General features: G+C 48.8%; 1 protein-coding gene across 6 annotated transcripts in view; it reads right to left on the reverse strand.

Annotated features, from left to right (window-relative positions):
* CYTH3 (cytohesin 3) overlaps positions 1–15,390 on the reverse strand; it is a 100,242-nt gene that overhangs the window by 19,913 nt on the left and 64,939 nt on the right. For all 6 annotated transcript variants that reach the window (XM_055090616.1, XM_055090613.1, XM_055090615.1 and 3 more), the window contains exons 2-5: positions 12,961–13,043; positions 10,612–10,676; positions 10,113–10,179; positions 1,602–1,720 (exon numbers count right to left, since the gene is read on the reverse strand). In XM_055090616.1, the coding sequence (XP_054946591.1) occupies positions 1,602–1,720; positions 10,113–10,179; positions 10,612–10,676; positions 12,961–13,043 (334 nt within the window). The remainder of the gene's footprint in view (positions 1–1,601; positions 1,721–10,112; positions 10,180–10,611; positions 10,677–12,960; positions 13,044–15,390) is intronic.

Consider the following 15,390-nt stretch of genomic DNA (forward strand, 5'->3'; position numbering starts at 1 on the left):
ACCCGTGTCCCCTGCATCGGCAGGCGGACTCTCAACCACTGCGCCACCAGGGAAGCCCTGTCTTATTCTTTTTAATGCTACTGTAAATGGTGCTGTTTTCTTATAATACCCTTTTCAGCATTTTCATTGCTACTGTATAGACATATGAGTGAAACTGTATATTGATCTGATATCTTGCAACATTACTGAAATTATTAGTTCTAATAGTTTGTTAGTGATTCCCCAGGATTTTCTATATGCCAGATTATGTCATCTGCAAATATAAACGGTTTTAATTCTTCCTTTACAAATTAGATGCCTTTAATTTCATTTTCCTGCCTAACTGCCTTGGCTCGAACTGCCAGTACCAAGTTGAATGGAAGTGCTGAGAACAGTCTTGATCTTAAGGGGAAAGCATGAAGTTGTGGGTTTTTCACAGGTGCCCTCTACAATGCTGAGGAAGTTCCCTTCTTTTCCTAGTTTGAGTGTTCTTATTATGAAGCAGTAAATGTTGTCAAATGCTCTTCCTAACTCTACTGGGATGATCGTGTGGGTTTTGCTCTTTATTCTATTGATATGGCATCTATTGATAACTGACCTGCGTATGTTGAACTAACCTGGCATTCGTAAGATAATGAATACAGTTGACCCTTGAACAACATGGGGGTTAGGGGCACCGACCCTCCACTCAGTTGAAAATGTGTGTAAACTTCCACAGCCCTCTACATACGGGGTTCCATCTCCACGGCTCTGCATCTGCAGATTCAACCAACCGTGGATCACGTAGTTCTGTAGTATTTACTACTGAAAAAAACCCACATACGAGTCAACCAGCACAGTTCAAACCCGTGTTGTTCAAGGGTTCTGGTGCATAATCCTTCTTCGATATTGCTGGATTTGATTTGCTAGTATTTAGTTGAGGATTTCTGCTTCTACAGTCATAAATGATATTGGTCTGTAGACTTCTTTTATTGTGATGTCTTTGATTTTGGTATCAGGTAGCACTGGCCTCACAGAGTGAGCTGGGAAGTGTTCTGCTTTTCACTTTTGATCAAGTATTTTTAATGAAAAGCTCGAAACAGAAACCACACCAGTTGAGCGACTGCTGGCCTTCTGTTTAAAAACACTGCTGTCTGCTCCTTGCCCAAGTCTATTCTGACACATTCAGGGGATGCGCTGCCTGAGGACTCCTGCCCTGCCCTCTGCTAAGCAGTCAGTGAGAAGGTCGAGAAAGCAAGCCTGACTGGCTGCTCTCCGTTTAAAAAATAACAACCTTCCACCTTTACTCATACCCCCAATTCACAGGGGAAAGGCGACAGCTGAGAGATCCGGGTATTTCTGTGCAAAACAACCAAAGACGCTTTCCAAGGCAAGGAGCGAGGGGCAGTGGAATTCTTGGTTCTGTCCTGGTTTCCTGGATGAGCAGAGGATTCCAGAGGAGCACCGACCCCGCCCAGCCCCAGGACACCCACCCCTCTCTGCTCACAAGGGCGCGGGGGGGATGTGGCTGCACTGGACTCGCTCGGCCTCAGGGAGCACAGCCACCCCCAGAGCCCACGCGACAGGCCCTGCCGCAAGGGTCGGCCCGGGGGGGGCAGGCTGCCCCCTGCCCTTGAACTCACCTTTCACCCAGGTAGTCCCCGATCACGGTCTTATTCAGGCCTTCCCCTTTATACAAGAACTGGGCCACGTCCTCCGGGGAGCACTGCAGCAGGTCGTTCTCTATTAGAAACTGAATTCCCTGAACAGGAGCGTAAGAAGGAAGCACCGGTTAGGAGGGTCACCAGACTCGTGTTTCAAAGACAGATACACTTAGTGTCACGACCTTACTGGTTCGGACACGGCAAAACTAATACAAGAGCACGATGGGATTCTCACATCACCATAACACATTTTACCCATCAGAGAAAAGCACTTCCACGCCTACTGGCAAATGAACAGGCTAAGAGACAAACAAGTTACTGAACAAACCGTTCTAAGTGTTATTAGAGATTATTAAGGCAGAAGGAACAATGACACCGAATTTCCCCAGCTCAGGAAAAGGATCTGTGCTGTGTGCGACAGGAACACATCGTACATGGTTGACCAACCCAACACCCATCCCAAGCCCCCCTTCCCAGACTCCCCTGCAACCAGAAATGACCTTGTGAGCAGATCTGGTCAAACAGACAGAGAGGAAGTCTGTGAGGAGGACCCAGGAAAGCTGCTCCTTTCCTGATAAAAGGGGACCTGACGGCTGCTTCCCCTTCCTTTCTGCCCTGAATGCAGATGTGATGGCAGGAGCCCTTGCAGCCGGCATACAGGGAAAGGCTGGGAAGAACACAGGACCCCAGTCCTGCCACCTGGGAGCCACTCGACGCCCTGTGGCCACCTCTGCCGTGAGAAGACAGCCCACCGCATAAGCTGTCTTCACGGATGTGCTGCCACCTGTGGCTGAACAGGTAACCAGTCACCATGCCACTGAGCTCACAGCAGTCAAATCCACTTCCAAATGGAAGGACCTACGCAGACCAGCCCAACAGTCTCTATGAACGACTGCAGAGGGGCTGCTGGGCCCAAACTATCGGTTCTGTCTCACGGGAAGCCCTAATAATAGCAAAAATTTACCTCGAGCAGAGCTTCTGAGCTGGTTTCAAAATACATGTTGGAAAGCTTGTAAGGGAAGAGTTCTGCCCAGAAGCTGTTTCTACAAATGCAGCTAACAGCCTAAGGGCCCAAGACCAGGGATCCCTCATGCCCCATGAATCCATCTGAAGAGTCTATTAATTTTTTTAAACACATGAATGTCCACAGTAGCCTCATTCAGAATTTCTAAAAACTGGAAACAACCCAACAGTGGGTCAGTAAGAGAACCAACAAGTACATTGTAGCACATTCCCATGATGGAAGACTATAGCACAAGATGGAATAAACAATAGCACAGATGAATCTGCAGACGTGACACGGATAAAAGGACTCAGCATATTTTAATTCCACCTACGTAAATTTTTAAAAAGGCAACACTCATCTATGCTGACAGCACAGAATTCATTCCCCGGGAAGAGATGCCAGGAAGGTGCCCTGCAATGTTCCACAGCTGCGTCTTGTTCTGGGTTGTGGTTACATGAGTATTTAAATTTGTTAAAATTCTTCAAGCTGTACATTTAAAATTTGTGCACCATGTTATTCTTCAAAAAAAAAAAAAAAAGTTTACCAAAAAAAACAGTAAGTCTGACAATCTTAAATTAACTGCCCTATATTTCTGGTAGGAGCTTAAGTGGGTACAGCCACCTGGGTATCATCTTCCAAATCTGAAGACACACACACACTGGGACAAAGCACTCTGATCCTAGGTGTGCAACTGTCCTCACCCAAATTCCGGAAAACAAGGCCTTGGACAAGGGCGGTGCTGGCGCTACTTACTCAGGGGACACGATGCCACGCCCAGGTGCCCATGGAGCAAGGCGAGGGGAGACTGCAGGGCTGGGGATGCCCTCAGGGCTCTGTGAGCGCTGGGCAGAGGTTCCGAGTCTGACCTAAAAGCCCTGCCAAGAGGCCAGAGGCAGAGCTGCCCCCAGCTGGCTCACGGGAGCCCTTGGAGTCCTTGTCATGAGGACTCACGGGCTGGCTGTGGGTGGAGACAGGAGACTGCCGCTCCCAACACTGTAGGGCAGGGGAGAGGGCCTCCTAGGAGCCCGAGGTCCGGGACAAAGGGACCGGCAGAAGCAGAGGCTCCCTGGGGGATCGAGGCTCACATCGGGGTGACAGTTCTGGCCTGGTCTTTCGTGACCACTTCAGCTGTGATGCCAGTGAGGGTGGTGGCCCAGCGGCCAGCCTCCCTTCTGCGGATGCTGCTTGGCTGTGTGTCCTCCGCAGGGCCGCGACTGCAAGAGGGTCTTGCATGCTTCCGACCCTGCTCTCTCCCCACCCTGCCGGCTGTCTGCAGAGTCATCCGACCGGCAATCTCTGCGGCCAAGGGGCCCCGGCAACCCCGTCAGCCTATGCCCCCCAGAACTGAACGGGCTGCGGATGAGGCTTTCCTGGATTCTTCCAGGCGCACACGACCTGCTCTAAAGCCCAACGCTCCCCAATCACTCGGAAACTTCTCCCAGAGGAAGTGCCATCTAACCACCTCCCAGGATCTGGGAAGGCAGACAGGCTCAGCCTTCTGCCTTCCCAGAAGGGGATCCCTTCTGTGCTTAAACGTCACATAAGGCAGGCAGAGGAGGCCCCGAGGGAAGCCTGAGCTCCCTGTGCAAGAGACAGAGGCCCTCCCTGGTCATGGAAAACACGGAGCCACTGGCGTGAGCCCAGGCCACAGGCAGAGAGAGCAGCTGCGAAGAAAGGGGCCGGCTGCACCTGGGAGGGGATGAGGAGACAGAGCAGAGGAAGAGGCCTGCTCTCGGCCTGAGGACACGCACCCCTGTCCAGAGAGGAGGAGGCGTCACACTCCGGGAGGGATGCAGCCACGGGCAAGGATGCTGGCAGCCCCGGGAGCTGCGAGAGACGCTGCAGCAGAGGCTCCCCTGGAGCCTCCGGAAGGAACGGGCCCCACCCACACCTGGATTCCGGGCTCCCGGGCTCCGAACTGCGAGAGAATGAACTTCTGTTGATTGAAGCCACCAAGGTTGTGGCAGCTTGTTACGGCAGCCCTAGAAAACGAATACATTACGTAAACACTAATAACTCAGAGGTCCTATTCTATTGCTATTTTTAGTGGCGACTCCTAATTTTAACAAACTTTTAACCCTATATTCATCTACCAACATCCAGAAAACCTTAGCCAGGGCCTTCCCTGGTGGCGCCTGCCAACGCAGGGGACACGGGTTCCGTCCCTGGTCTGGGAAGATCCCGCATGCCTCGGAACAGCTAAGCCCGTGTGCCACAACCGCCGAGCCCGCGTGCTGCAACTACTGAAGGCCGCGTGCCTAGAGCCCGTGCTCCGCAACAAGAGAAGCCACCGCAATGAGAAGCCCGCGCACCGCAACGAAGAGTAGCCCCCGCTCGCCGCAACTAGAGAAAAGCCCGCACGCAGCAATGAAGACCCAACGCAGCCAAAAATAAATAAATAAAATAAGAATGAAAAAAAAAAGAAGAAAACCTTAGCCAGCTTTTAATTTCCTTCCTTTCCTTCTTGCTACTTACATACTGAGATAATCTGGGACTTAACTTTAAAAGTATTCTTACAACAATCACTATGTAGACGTAACTGTAAGTTCTTCTAGTCTCTCTGCTCTTCTTTTTTTCAATCCTGCATCTCACCCTTGGGCTCACCTCTGGATTAGAGATGTACTACTCCAACTACTCCATTTCTGGCGCTCAGAGAAGGTCTTAGTGGTTAATTTAAATCACTTTTCCCCAGACTTCAGAAAACATGATTTCCCTATTGTCCTTGATTCGGTGCTGCTGCTGCTGAGCTTGCTGTGATTTTGTTTCTTCTTAGAGAATCTGCTCTTTCCTTCCTGGAAATTTCATACACTTCTCTTAATCCACAGGTTTCCTGATATCTTACTCAATGTATCTATGCACACAGGTCTTTAAGAAATGTATCCTGCTTGGCATTTGGTGAGTCCTTTGAATTTGAGGATTTGATCTTAATCTAGTTCTGAAATATTCCAATATTTTTTTGAAATATTTCCTCCACTCCAGTTCCTTTTTTTTTTTTTAAGGTTTTTTTAATCTATTTTTTTTTACTATTATCTTTTAAATTTATTTATTTGGCTGCTCTGGGTCTTCGTTGCTGCGCGCGGGCTTTCTCTAGTTGCGGCGAGCGGGGGCTGCTCTTGGTTGAGGTGTACGGGCTTCTCATTGTGGTGGCTTCTCTTGTTGCGGAGCATGGGCTCTAGGCACGCGGGCCTCAGTAGCTGTGGCACACGGGCTCAGTAGTTGTGGCTCGCAGGCTCAGTAGTTGTGGCTCAGGGGCTCTAGAGCGCAGGCTCAGTAGTTGTGGCTCACAGGCTTAGTTGCTTCGCGGCATGTGGGATCTTCCCAGACCAGGGCTCCAACCCATGTCCCCTGCATTGGCAGCCGGATTCTTTTTTTTTTTTTTTTTTTAATTTTAATTTTTGGCTGTGTTGGGTCTTCATTAGTGCACGCGGGCTTTCTCTAGTTGCGGCGAGTGGGGGCTACTCTTCGTTGCGGTGCACGGGTTTCTCATTGCAGTGGCTTCTCTCATTGTGCAGCATGGGCTCTAGGCGAGCGGGCTTCAGTAGCTGCGGAACGCGGGCTCAGTAGTTGTGGCTCACGAGCTTAGCTGCTCCGCGGCATGTGGGATCTTCCCGGGCCAGGGATCAAACCCGTGTCCCCTGCATTGGCAGGCGGATTCTCAACCACTGCGCCACCAGGGAAGCCCTGGCAGGTGGATTTTTAACCATTGCGCCACCAGGGAAGTCCCCACTCCATTTTCTTTTCTCGCCTTTGGGGACTTCTATTAAGCAACCTTTGAGCTGCCGGGCCTGTCATCCATGTCCCCTTGTAGTTCCACGCGCAGCTAAGGCGAGAATCACCCAACTCCACCTTCGGCTCAAGAATCAATCTGCAGCCGGGTCCTCTGTGGGTACCAGCCCAGCCCTTCAGTTTTTACCTGACGCTGTTTTCACTTCCAAGGATCTTTCCCCCAACTCCCCATTTCTGTATCATGGATAAGCAACATCCTATCACGTCTCTTTGATGAGATTTATATAAAATACAAACATATGTATATGAATATCCTACTTTTAATGTTTCCTTCTGTTGTTTCTATGAGGTCTGCTTCCTCCAGAGCTGGTTCATTTCTGTTGGTTGAGTCCATGTCTCTTTCGTGGTGTCTGTTTCCTCCCACTTAGCTGGTTCCTGGTTGGCTGTTCAAATTCACAAGGAGGATGCTCCGGGAGCTGGAATGCAGTCTGTTTCCCACCTTCGTGGCAGCTGCCTCCAGGGATTTAGCAGAGGGGTGGGTTACGCGGGAAGGGTGGGGGTGAGGGCTCGGCAGCTGGTCTCCGTCAGTGGGTGTTTCCCCCTTAGTGATGGCAGCCCCCAAAGATGTGGCCCCCTTTTCACGGACTGAGCGTGCCCCTGGCTTCTCCCGCCTGGGGGCACACTCCACCGCTCGACACGAGGGGAAGGGTCTAGATGCCCACGCCCGGGATGCGATGGTCCGACACCCACACCTGCCTCCGAGCAGGCAGGGGCCCTGATGCTGCTCCCCTTCCTACAGCCTCCTCTCCCTTACTCGTGCTTTGGGCAATTCTGCTTGTGTCTTTAAGGGATTCCTCAATTTCTAGGCCACCGAGTCCACTCCTGCGTGTTGCACTTTTATGTATTATGTTTTTAAAGGCACTTCCAGGAAGGTGGGAATAAAAGGGAGAGTCGGCCGAGTGTTTTCAGCTTCCTTGATCTCATCAACTGTCTCTCTTCTGTATTTATAAACCCAAGTGCTACTCCCAGGTATCCATGTACCCTAACAAGCCAGAGCTCCTTGCTCAGTGTGTTATCGCTCTGGGACTTAAATCTTCCTCCTGGCCTGAAAGAACGAATTCACTCTGACAAGAGCCTCATGTTTCACAACATCACATGGTTTAATAGGGGCCTGGGCCACGGCGGAGATACAAGTCTGAATTGTGAGATCATCCAGTGCTGTTACAGACTGAATGCGTGTATCCCCTGAAAATTCCTATGTTGAAGTCCTAATCCCCCATATGATGGTAGTAGGAGGTGCGCCCTTTGGGAGGTGATTTGGGTTCGATGAGGTCATTTGGGCAGAGCCCTGGTCTGATGGGATCAGTGTCCTTATAAGCAGAGATGCCAGAGAGCCTGCCCCCTCTCTGCCATGTGAGGACACAGCAACCGGACAGCCATCTGCAAGCCAGGGAGAGGGTCCTCACCAGAACCTCACCATAATCTTGGACGTCCAGCCTCCAGAACTGTGAGAAAAATTAATCTGTGGGGCTTAAGGCACCCAGTGTACAGTATTTTGTTATGGCGGATGGCGTTGACTACAAGTGTTGAAACCAAGTCTACAAAACCAGAGAATTTTGATAATTATTCCCAGAAAAAGCAAACTTGCAGACTAAATGTGTCAAGTGCTTTTATCACACAACATAATTACAAGTAAGTTGTCAAATGGAACCAAGAATTAATATTTCAAAAAAACTCTTTCAGGTGAACAGTAACACAAAACGAAGCCTGCGGTGCAGTTTGCCGCAGCCCAGGCACAGCAGATGAAACACCCAAGTCCGAGACGGGTCAGCAGACGCCACAGGGCTGGCCAGGGGCCTGGGCCACCGAGGCTGGGCTCAAGGCCACCTACGAACCAACCCCAGAGCCCGCCAGAGCCCGGGAAGCACCACAGTTACAGGCATGGGTCTCAGAGTCGGGTTCTGTGCCCCTGGCTGCTCCGCAGCTGTGACACAGGAATGAAGACGGAGCCGACCTCAGGAGGTCGCTGTAGGGACAAACGTCTACCAGGCCACACGCTTCCTTAGCACAGCGACTGACAAGAGTTCCTTCTCAATAAACGTTAGCCATTATTGTTGTAAATCTGACGCACAGTGTATGTAAAATAAGACGACAGGCAGGACCCTGACGGTGAGGACTTCAGGCACCACTCAAAGCAAGTACTTATTTGTCTGTTTCGAGAGAAGATCTGAATCTCTCCATGAACCGAATGACGTGCTACCCTGTGCTGCACTTGAAAATTTAAGGCCCAGTGTTTAAAACTTCCTCTTGTTAGACCGTCTGTCTCCTGAGATGCTTCCAATGCTTATTACATCTGCTGATAATTCTACTCTATAAACTCAACCTCTAAAAAAAAAAAAGTCTGTTACTAACCCCAAATATCAAGTCGTTACCAAATTCACAAATTGAATTGTTCTCACTGACGATCTGGAGTTGATTTATACCCTGTAAGCAGAGAATTAGGAAGCAACAGGAAAACTCTCACAGTGGCCAGAGTACCCGAGTTAAACAGAGACCCTCTTGTGCTGCAGCCCTGCTAATATCTTGACAAAACCCAAATCTGCAAAGCTTGCATAGGGAAAAGTGGTACATATATCTTTAAATAACATCTGCAAACTGTGCTTGCACCTACAGATGTAAATTTACAGACCTGAGGCCTTGCGCAGTGTAATTCCAGCCATCAGCAAACATTTGCCGAATGAACAAATAATTAAATAACTAGTGCAGAGATGCCAGGAAAAACGAGGAAGACGTTAGAAGTGAACACCAACTAAAGCCCAGTGACCAGCGAGGGGCGTCCCTGGTGGAGCAGCGGATAAGACTCCACACTCCCGATGCAGGGGGCCCGGTCGAACCAGGGTTCGATCCCTGGTCAGGGGACTAGATCCCACATGCATGCCGCAACTAAGAGTTCGCATGCCACAACTAAGGAGCCCACCTGCCGCAACTAAGATCTGGTACAAACAAACAACAACAAAAAAACAGTGAGGAGGAATGAAGTCACCGGCAGGGAGGGCCTGAGGCCACCTCTCTGTGGACACGTCTCTCCTCTCCTCTCCTAGACCATGAACCTTAGCGGCTGATCAGGTCCACTCTTCTCAAAACCAAAACGATGTTACGACTGAGCCACGTGTCCCACAAAGCTTTATAGGTTCAGCTAATAGGTCCTTTAGCTCAAATCTCAAAAACAAGATGCTACATGTTGCAGGTTTCATTTCTTGGGGGGTGCTTTCCTAGAAAAATCCAACTTGAGGAAAGACCAAGATATTTGCTTAAATCTGGAGTCGCTTGGTCTTTCAGAGAGATGTCTTCTTTTTAAGGTAAATGAAGGGAAGGAAGACCTCTCCCTTGAACCTTTTAACCCCCTAGACCATAAAATCTACCATCTCTGCCCCATGGGCCATGCGACTCCCTGGCCTGGGGCTCCTGAGGGCCGGCAAAAAGCTCGGCCTGGGGGAGCCAAGGGGCCTGACTGAGGTCGGGCAGCTCCCATGAGGCCAGCCCCGACTCGGAACCTCCCAAAGAAAGGCCTTCTGGTCCAGGGACTTGTGCTGCCCCCGTTCCCCAGCAGCCCCCTCTGTGGTAAAACTGAACATCAGCTCGGCGTCTTTATGAGGTATACGCCCACCCTTGTCCAAGAGGGAGCAGGTCTTTAAAATCGATCAATCCATCCATCCATCAGTCTCTCACAGGCCAGAAAACTGAAGATGTCCTCTTACCTTTTTGGGATCCATGTTGAATTTCTTCCTTCCCATGGCTATCTGCTTGTTCCTCTGAGTAGTTTTGCTGTGCGTTTGAACGAATTAAGAAGTCGTTACTGGAGACGTTTGCACAAAGCACCGGGAGCTCACATCCCCTCCCGAGAGGACAACTCGGGGAAGAAAAGGGCACAGGCCCCCCAGGCCCCCCTGCCCAGGTGGAAGCAGCAGATGTACGGCCACTGCAGCTCTTTTCTTTCACAGTTGCTAACCTGTTCAGCAAAAGCAGAGCTCCTCGTTACACAGAAAGGTCACATCTCTGCAGGGTATTCTGAGGGGCCTGCGCGGCTTCCTCAACTACAAGGCCTGACCGTGAACTGGACCACGTGGGGAGGGGCGGAGCCCGGGGAGTGCGAGAAGCAGGGAAGGTGAGGGGGCGGAGAAGGAGGACCAGGCCCCAACAGGCTCCCGCCCGCCCAGCCCCAAAGCCCGCTCCGCCGCGGCCACCACAGCTGCTCACCTCTCCTCCACGGACGTGAGGTTGTCGATCTCCGTCATCACTTCCGCGATTTCATATTTCAGCCTCTGTCGAGAAAGAAAGAAAGAAAGAAAGAAAGCGTTGTGGGGGTGAGAGGGGGTCTCCACCTTCAGAGACCTTTTAGCCCCCCAGGTGCAAGGTCCCCTCAGGTCTCATCGGGACATCACAGGTATGGAGAAACCAGCACTGCTTATGGACACAGAGAGTCTCGCAGTCAGAGCCACCCTGACTCAAGAGCAAACAAAATTACTGTCTGTCCACCTCCCATCAGAACAAGAGCAGAGAGGTCCTGCAGGCAGATTCTGGAGTGTTTGTGTGTAAAATCAAGAAGGGACCCTGGGGAGAACATCACAGGTGTAAAAAGATACAAACAGCAAAAGGAAAGCAATGAGTCCCGTTATACGTGACCCACACACGCCCCCTGCCTTCGCCGGCACCTGACTTCTTGGGAAGACCTGGGGCGAGGCTTAAACTCAGTCAGGTCAGTATCGGGCCTCCAACCACCGTCTCAGGATGATTTCTGTCACTTTACGTGAGACGAGGCACCGTGGACAGAGCCCAGGAGGTGACAACGATCTTGCCTGGGGCCCTCAGACAGGCCAAGGACCCCAGAAGGGACAGACTCCCCACCACTTACTGGCTGAGACGGCTCTGACCTCCCGGGCCTCGGCGTCCTCAACTCGGAAGTGAGGTCGCTGGAGCTACGCAAGGCTCCACGGGCACTATTATTACTAACGTCCAAATCGGAACGGTAGCCTTACAATATGTTCTTATTCTTCAACCAAAGCACACATTCTGGGTTATCGGATTTTTCTGAGAATGACGGGTAACCTTAGAAGAAAAGGTTTCATGAATTATCTCTCAAATACAAAGAGATTTTTATTCAGACCCTATGATCTCAGGTGCCAAGACACTTCAGGCTCAAACTGTGAGCCCCTAGAAAGGAGCTACTGTCTGGACATGGCTCGGTTCCGCAGCAAGTGGCCGGGGAAGCCGCACTGACTTTGGCGGGACCGCGGTTAGGAAGCTTCGCAGGGAGCAGCCGCACGTGCCATCGACTTCCCGAGGAAGCCCCAGACGGGAGCCGCGAGCGCTGCCCCTCTGTATCGTTTCTGCAACTGTTACGCACGCTCCGACTCTGAGACTGTGGCTTGACCCCTGAGTCTCCCACGGGACCCCCTCCACCCTGTCTGTCCTCTGAGCACACAAGTGTGGAAAGTGCAACGGTTGGCTCTCTGTGTTTTGTCTGTCACTCTACTCCCACCAGCTAGGAGGCGCTCGGTGCACAGCTAGAACTCAATATATGTTTAGTCCATTATTCAAAAGACACCTGAGTGCCAACAATGTGCCAGGCAGCATGCCAGGGACCCTGGTAGACGAAGCGGGGTCTCGCCATAGACTTCGGCGAGCAGTACATGTGCAGGCGCCACTGCCGTGTGAAGACGCCCTTCGTGACTGCGGAGTCACACGTGTCGCTCGCCCGTGACTCCAGGCATGACTTCTCTTCCAATGCGTCCACGCCGCCCCGTGAGCACGAGCTCTGCTTCACCAGCCTGGGTAACTCTTACGCTCTGCCTCTCCGTATGGTTCAGATAAATGCATACTAAATACCCACTTTTCTACATTTTCATGAAGCTACTTGATTTACAATTTTTTTTAAAAATTTATTTTATTGAAGTATAGTTGATTTACAATGTTGTGTTAATTTCTGCTGTACAGCAAAGTGATTCAGCTACACACACACACATATTATATATAGTCTTTTTCATATTCTTTTCCATGATGGTTTATCACAGGATATTGAATATAGCTCCCTGTGCTCTACAGTAGGACCTTGTTGTTTATCCATTTTTTTTTTTAATTGGAGTATAGTTGCTTTATACTGCTATGTCAGTTTCTGCTGTACATCAAAGTCAATCAGCCATGCATGTACATCTATCCCCTCTTTTTTGGATTTCCTTCCCATCTAGGTCATCACAGGGCACCAAGTAGAGCTCCCTGTGCTCTACAGTAGGCTCTCATTAGTTATCTGTTTTATAGTAGTGTATATATGTCAATCCCAATTTCCCAATTCATCCAACCCCCCGCCCTTTCCCCCTTGGTATCCATATGTTTGTTCTCTACGTTTGTGTCTCTATTTCCTGCTTTGCCCATAAGATCATCTGCACCATTTTTCTAGATTCCACATACATGCGTTAATATACGATATTTGTCTTTCTCTTTCTGACTTACTTCACTCTGTATGACGGTATCTGGGTCCGTCCACATCTCTGCAAATGACTTGATTTACAATTTTACCTAAGAGCAAAAACTAAAAGACATTTTTTTTACCTCGATGTCATCAATAAGCTCCTTTTTTCTTCGACGAATGTCTAAAAGTTCTTCCCTCTCTTCCAATGAGAGGTCTTCAGGCACTGAAAGAAAAAAAAATCAAGTTAAACAAGTAAACAACAGCTACTCCAGAGACCAATTTGCCAACTTCTGGTTATTATCCCAAGGAACCCTCGCTTACAGACCACATGTAAGACATTCGTAGCAGCATTGTTTTAATAGAAAAACAACCTAAGTTTCCACTAATAAGAAACTGTGGTATCTTATTAGTGGTATATTTATGAAACAGGTAACTAAATTAACAATGGCTGAACCCAGTCTTCCAACACAGATGAAACCCACAAATGAAAAGACGATAAAAGCAGGCTGAAGACATACACTGTACGTGACACCTTCCACAGAGGGGTGACATATACATACACAGAGCATAAATAAATGCACAGAAATGATCAACACCACATTCCTTTTTTTTTTAATGGCAGTTTTGGTTTTTTTTTTTTAATATTTATTTACTTTTGGCTGCGTTGGATCTTAGCTGTGGCGTGCGGGCTCCAGAGCATGTGGGCTCTGTAGTTGTGGCACACGGGCTCGCTAGTTGTGGCACGCGAGCTTAGCTGCTCCACGGCATGTGGGATCTTAGTTCCCCGACCAGGGATCGAACCCACGTCCCCTGCATTGGCAGGTGGATCCTTAACCACTGTGTCACCAGGGAAGTCCCTCAACACCACATTCTTGATAGTAGTTCCTTCTGAGAAGGTTAGGTGGATCCTTAACCACTGTGCCACCAGGGAAGTCCCTCAACACCACATTCTTGATAGTAGTTCCTTCTGAGAAGGTTGGCTTGTGAGGAAATACATTCCAGAATGATATTAGGGAACGTCAATGCAGTGGGTAAAGGCTGGCTGGTACATGGACATTTAATTTTCATTGACAGGGTTGTTCATAATATCCTTGCATTAATGATTAACCTCTGCAGTATTTTCCATTCCTACTATGTCTATATTCTCTTTTCTTTGTGCTAGAATTGGCTTTTATCTCATTAAGCTTTTCAGAGATACAGCTTTTAATAATCCTCTACCGTGTGTTTAATTTCTATTTCATTAATCTGTTTAAAGGAACAAAAGATTAAGAATCTGAGTAAACAGCAAGAGAACATGTAGAGCTTCTACAAACAAATTAAGATAATGTGATCATGGTGCAGAGACAGACAAATGGACTGATGAACCAGAAGACAGTAGCCAGAAAAATACACACAGACTCACAGAAACTTGATTTACAACACAACTGACATTGCAGCTCAAAGAGACAGGGCAGACTCTTCTATGTATGTTACGTGCTATATCAGTTATCTCCATGTAAAAAAATGAAATTGAATTCCTGGTTATCATCATATTTTTAATTGGTTCCAAGTAGAATAAAGGCTTAAATTCAAAAGGCAATAAATATTACACAATTCCTTAGGAAGAAAAATAGAAAATGTGTTTATAAATTCAGAGTAGGAAATTATACCACACCACCAAACACCCACCCCTGCCACTGCCAAATAACTTTGAGAGCAGCCATTATTATCCTAATTTTATAACTGAGAAAACTGAAGCCAAGAGACGTCTAATGATTCTCCCTGGCGATAGAGAAAGAATATTTGAAGAACTACTGGCTAAAATGTTCCATATTTGATAAAAGACATGAATATACACATCCCAGGTGCTTGAACTCCAAGTAGGATAAACCCAAAGATCCACAAGGTCCCAGAGTATGCTACGGGCAGGCCCAGCAGCTCAAGAGTGTCATCAGGGGCCCAGTCTTTCCATTCTATAGTCCAAAGTGTCAGCTTCATCGTAAAGCTGCTGCTAGCGGCTTCCAGAGGCTTCTTATTCATGCATGGGGTGGGGTGGGGTGGGGTGGGGTGGGGAGACCCAGATCAAGAGAAAATGTGAGAACCAGCAGAGAATGATGCATCCAAAACCAAGAGGAGAGAAGTTCAAGAGGGAAAAACCCAACAACATCAAATGCCACAGTAAAATAAAGAAGCAAGTGTGCAATTCTTGAACCTCCCAAGGAATTACTCTTCCCAGCAAGCAAGCACCTTACTGTAATACAGAGAGAAATCAAAAACTAACCGGTTGGTTGACACTATCCTGTTACGAAAAAAATAAATGCACCCAAAGAGTCAAATCGAGTCTGTCCAGTGTGGACTGGGCTCCCCAAAGGGGCCTCATTTAAAAAAAAAAAAAAAAAGTTCTGCTGAGTTCTCCTATGTAGCTATATGAAAACAAGAGTCTGAAAGGGTGCCACTCTAGTTCAATCATCAATAGACTTTGGTTTAAGAAAACCCACCTCCAGTTTTCTCCCCTCCAACCCTTATGATGAGTAGGGCTGGCTGATAACAGTGAAGGTACATTTTAAGTGAATCTAAACACCAGAATGATT

This window comes from Physeter macrocephalus, chromosome 14 (genome assembly GCF_002837175.3).
Source record: "Physeter macrocephalus isolate SW-GA chromosome 14, ASM283717v5, whole genome shotgun sequence".
In the NCBI taxonomy this organism is placed as follows: Eukaryota; Metazoa; Chordata; class Mammalia; order Artiodactyla; family Physeteridae; genus Physeter; species Physeter macrocephalus.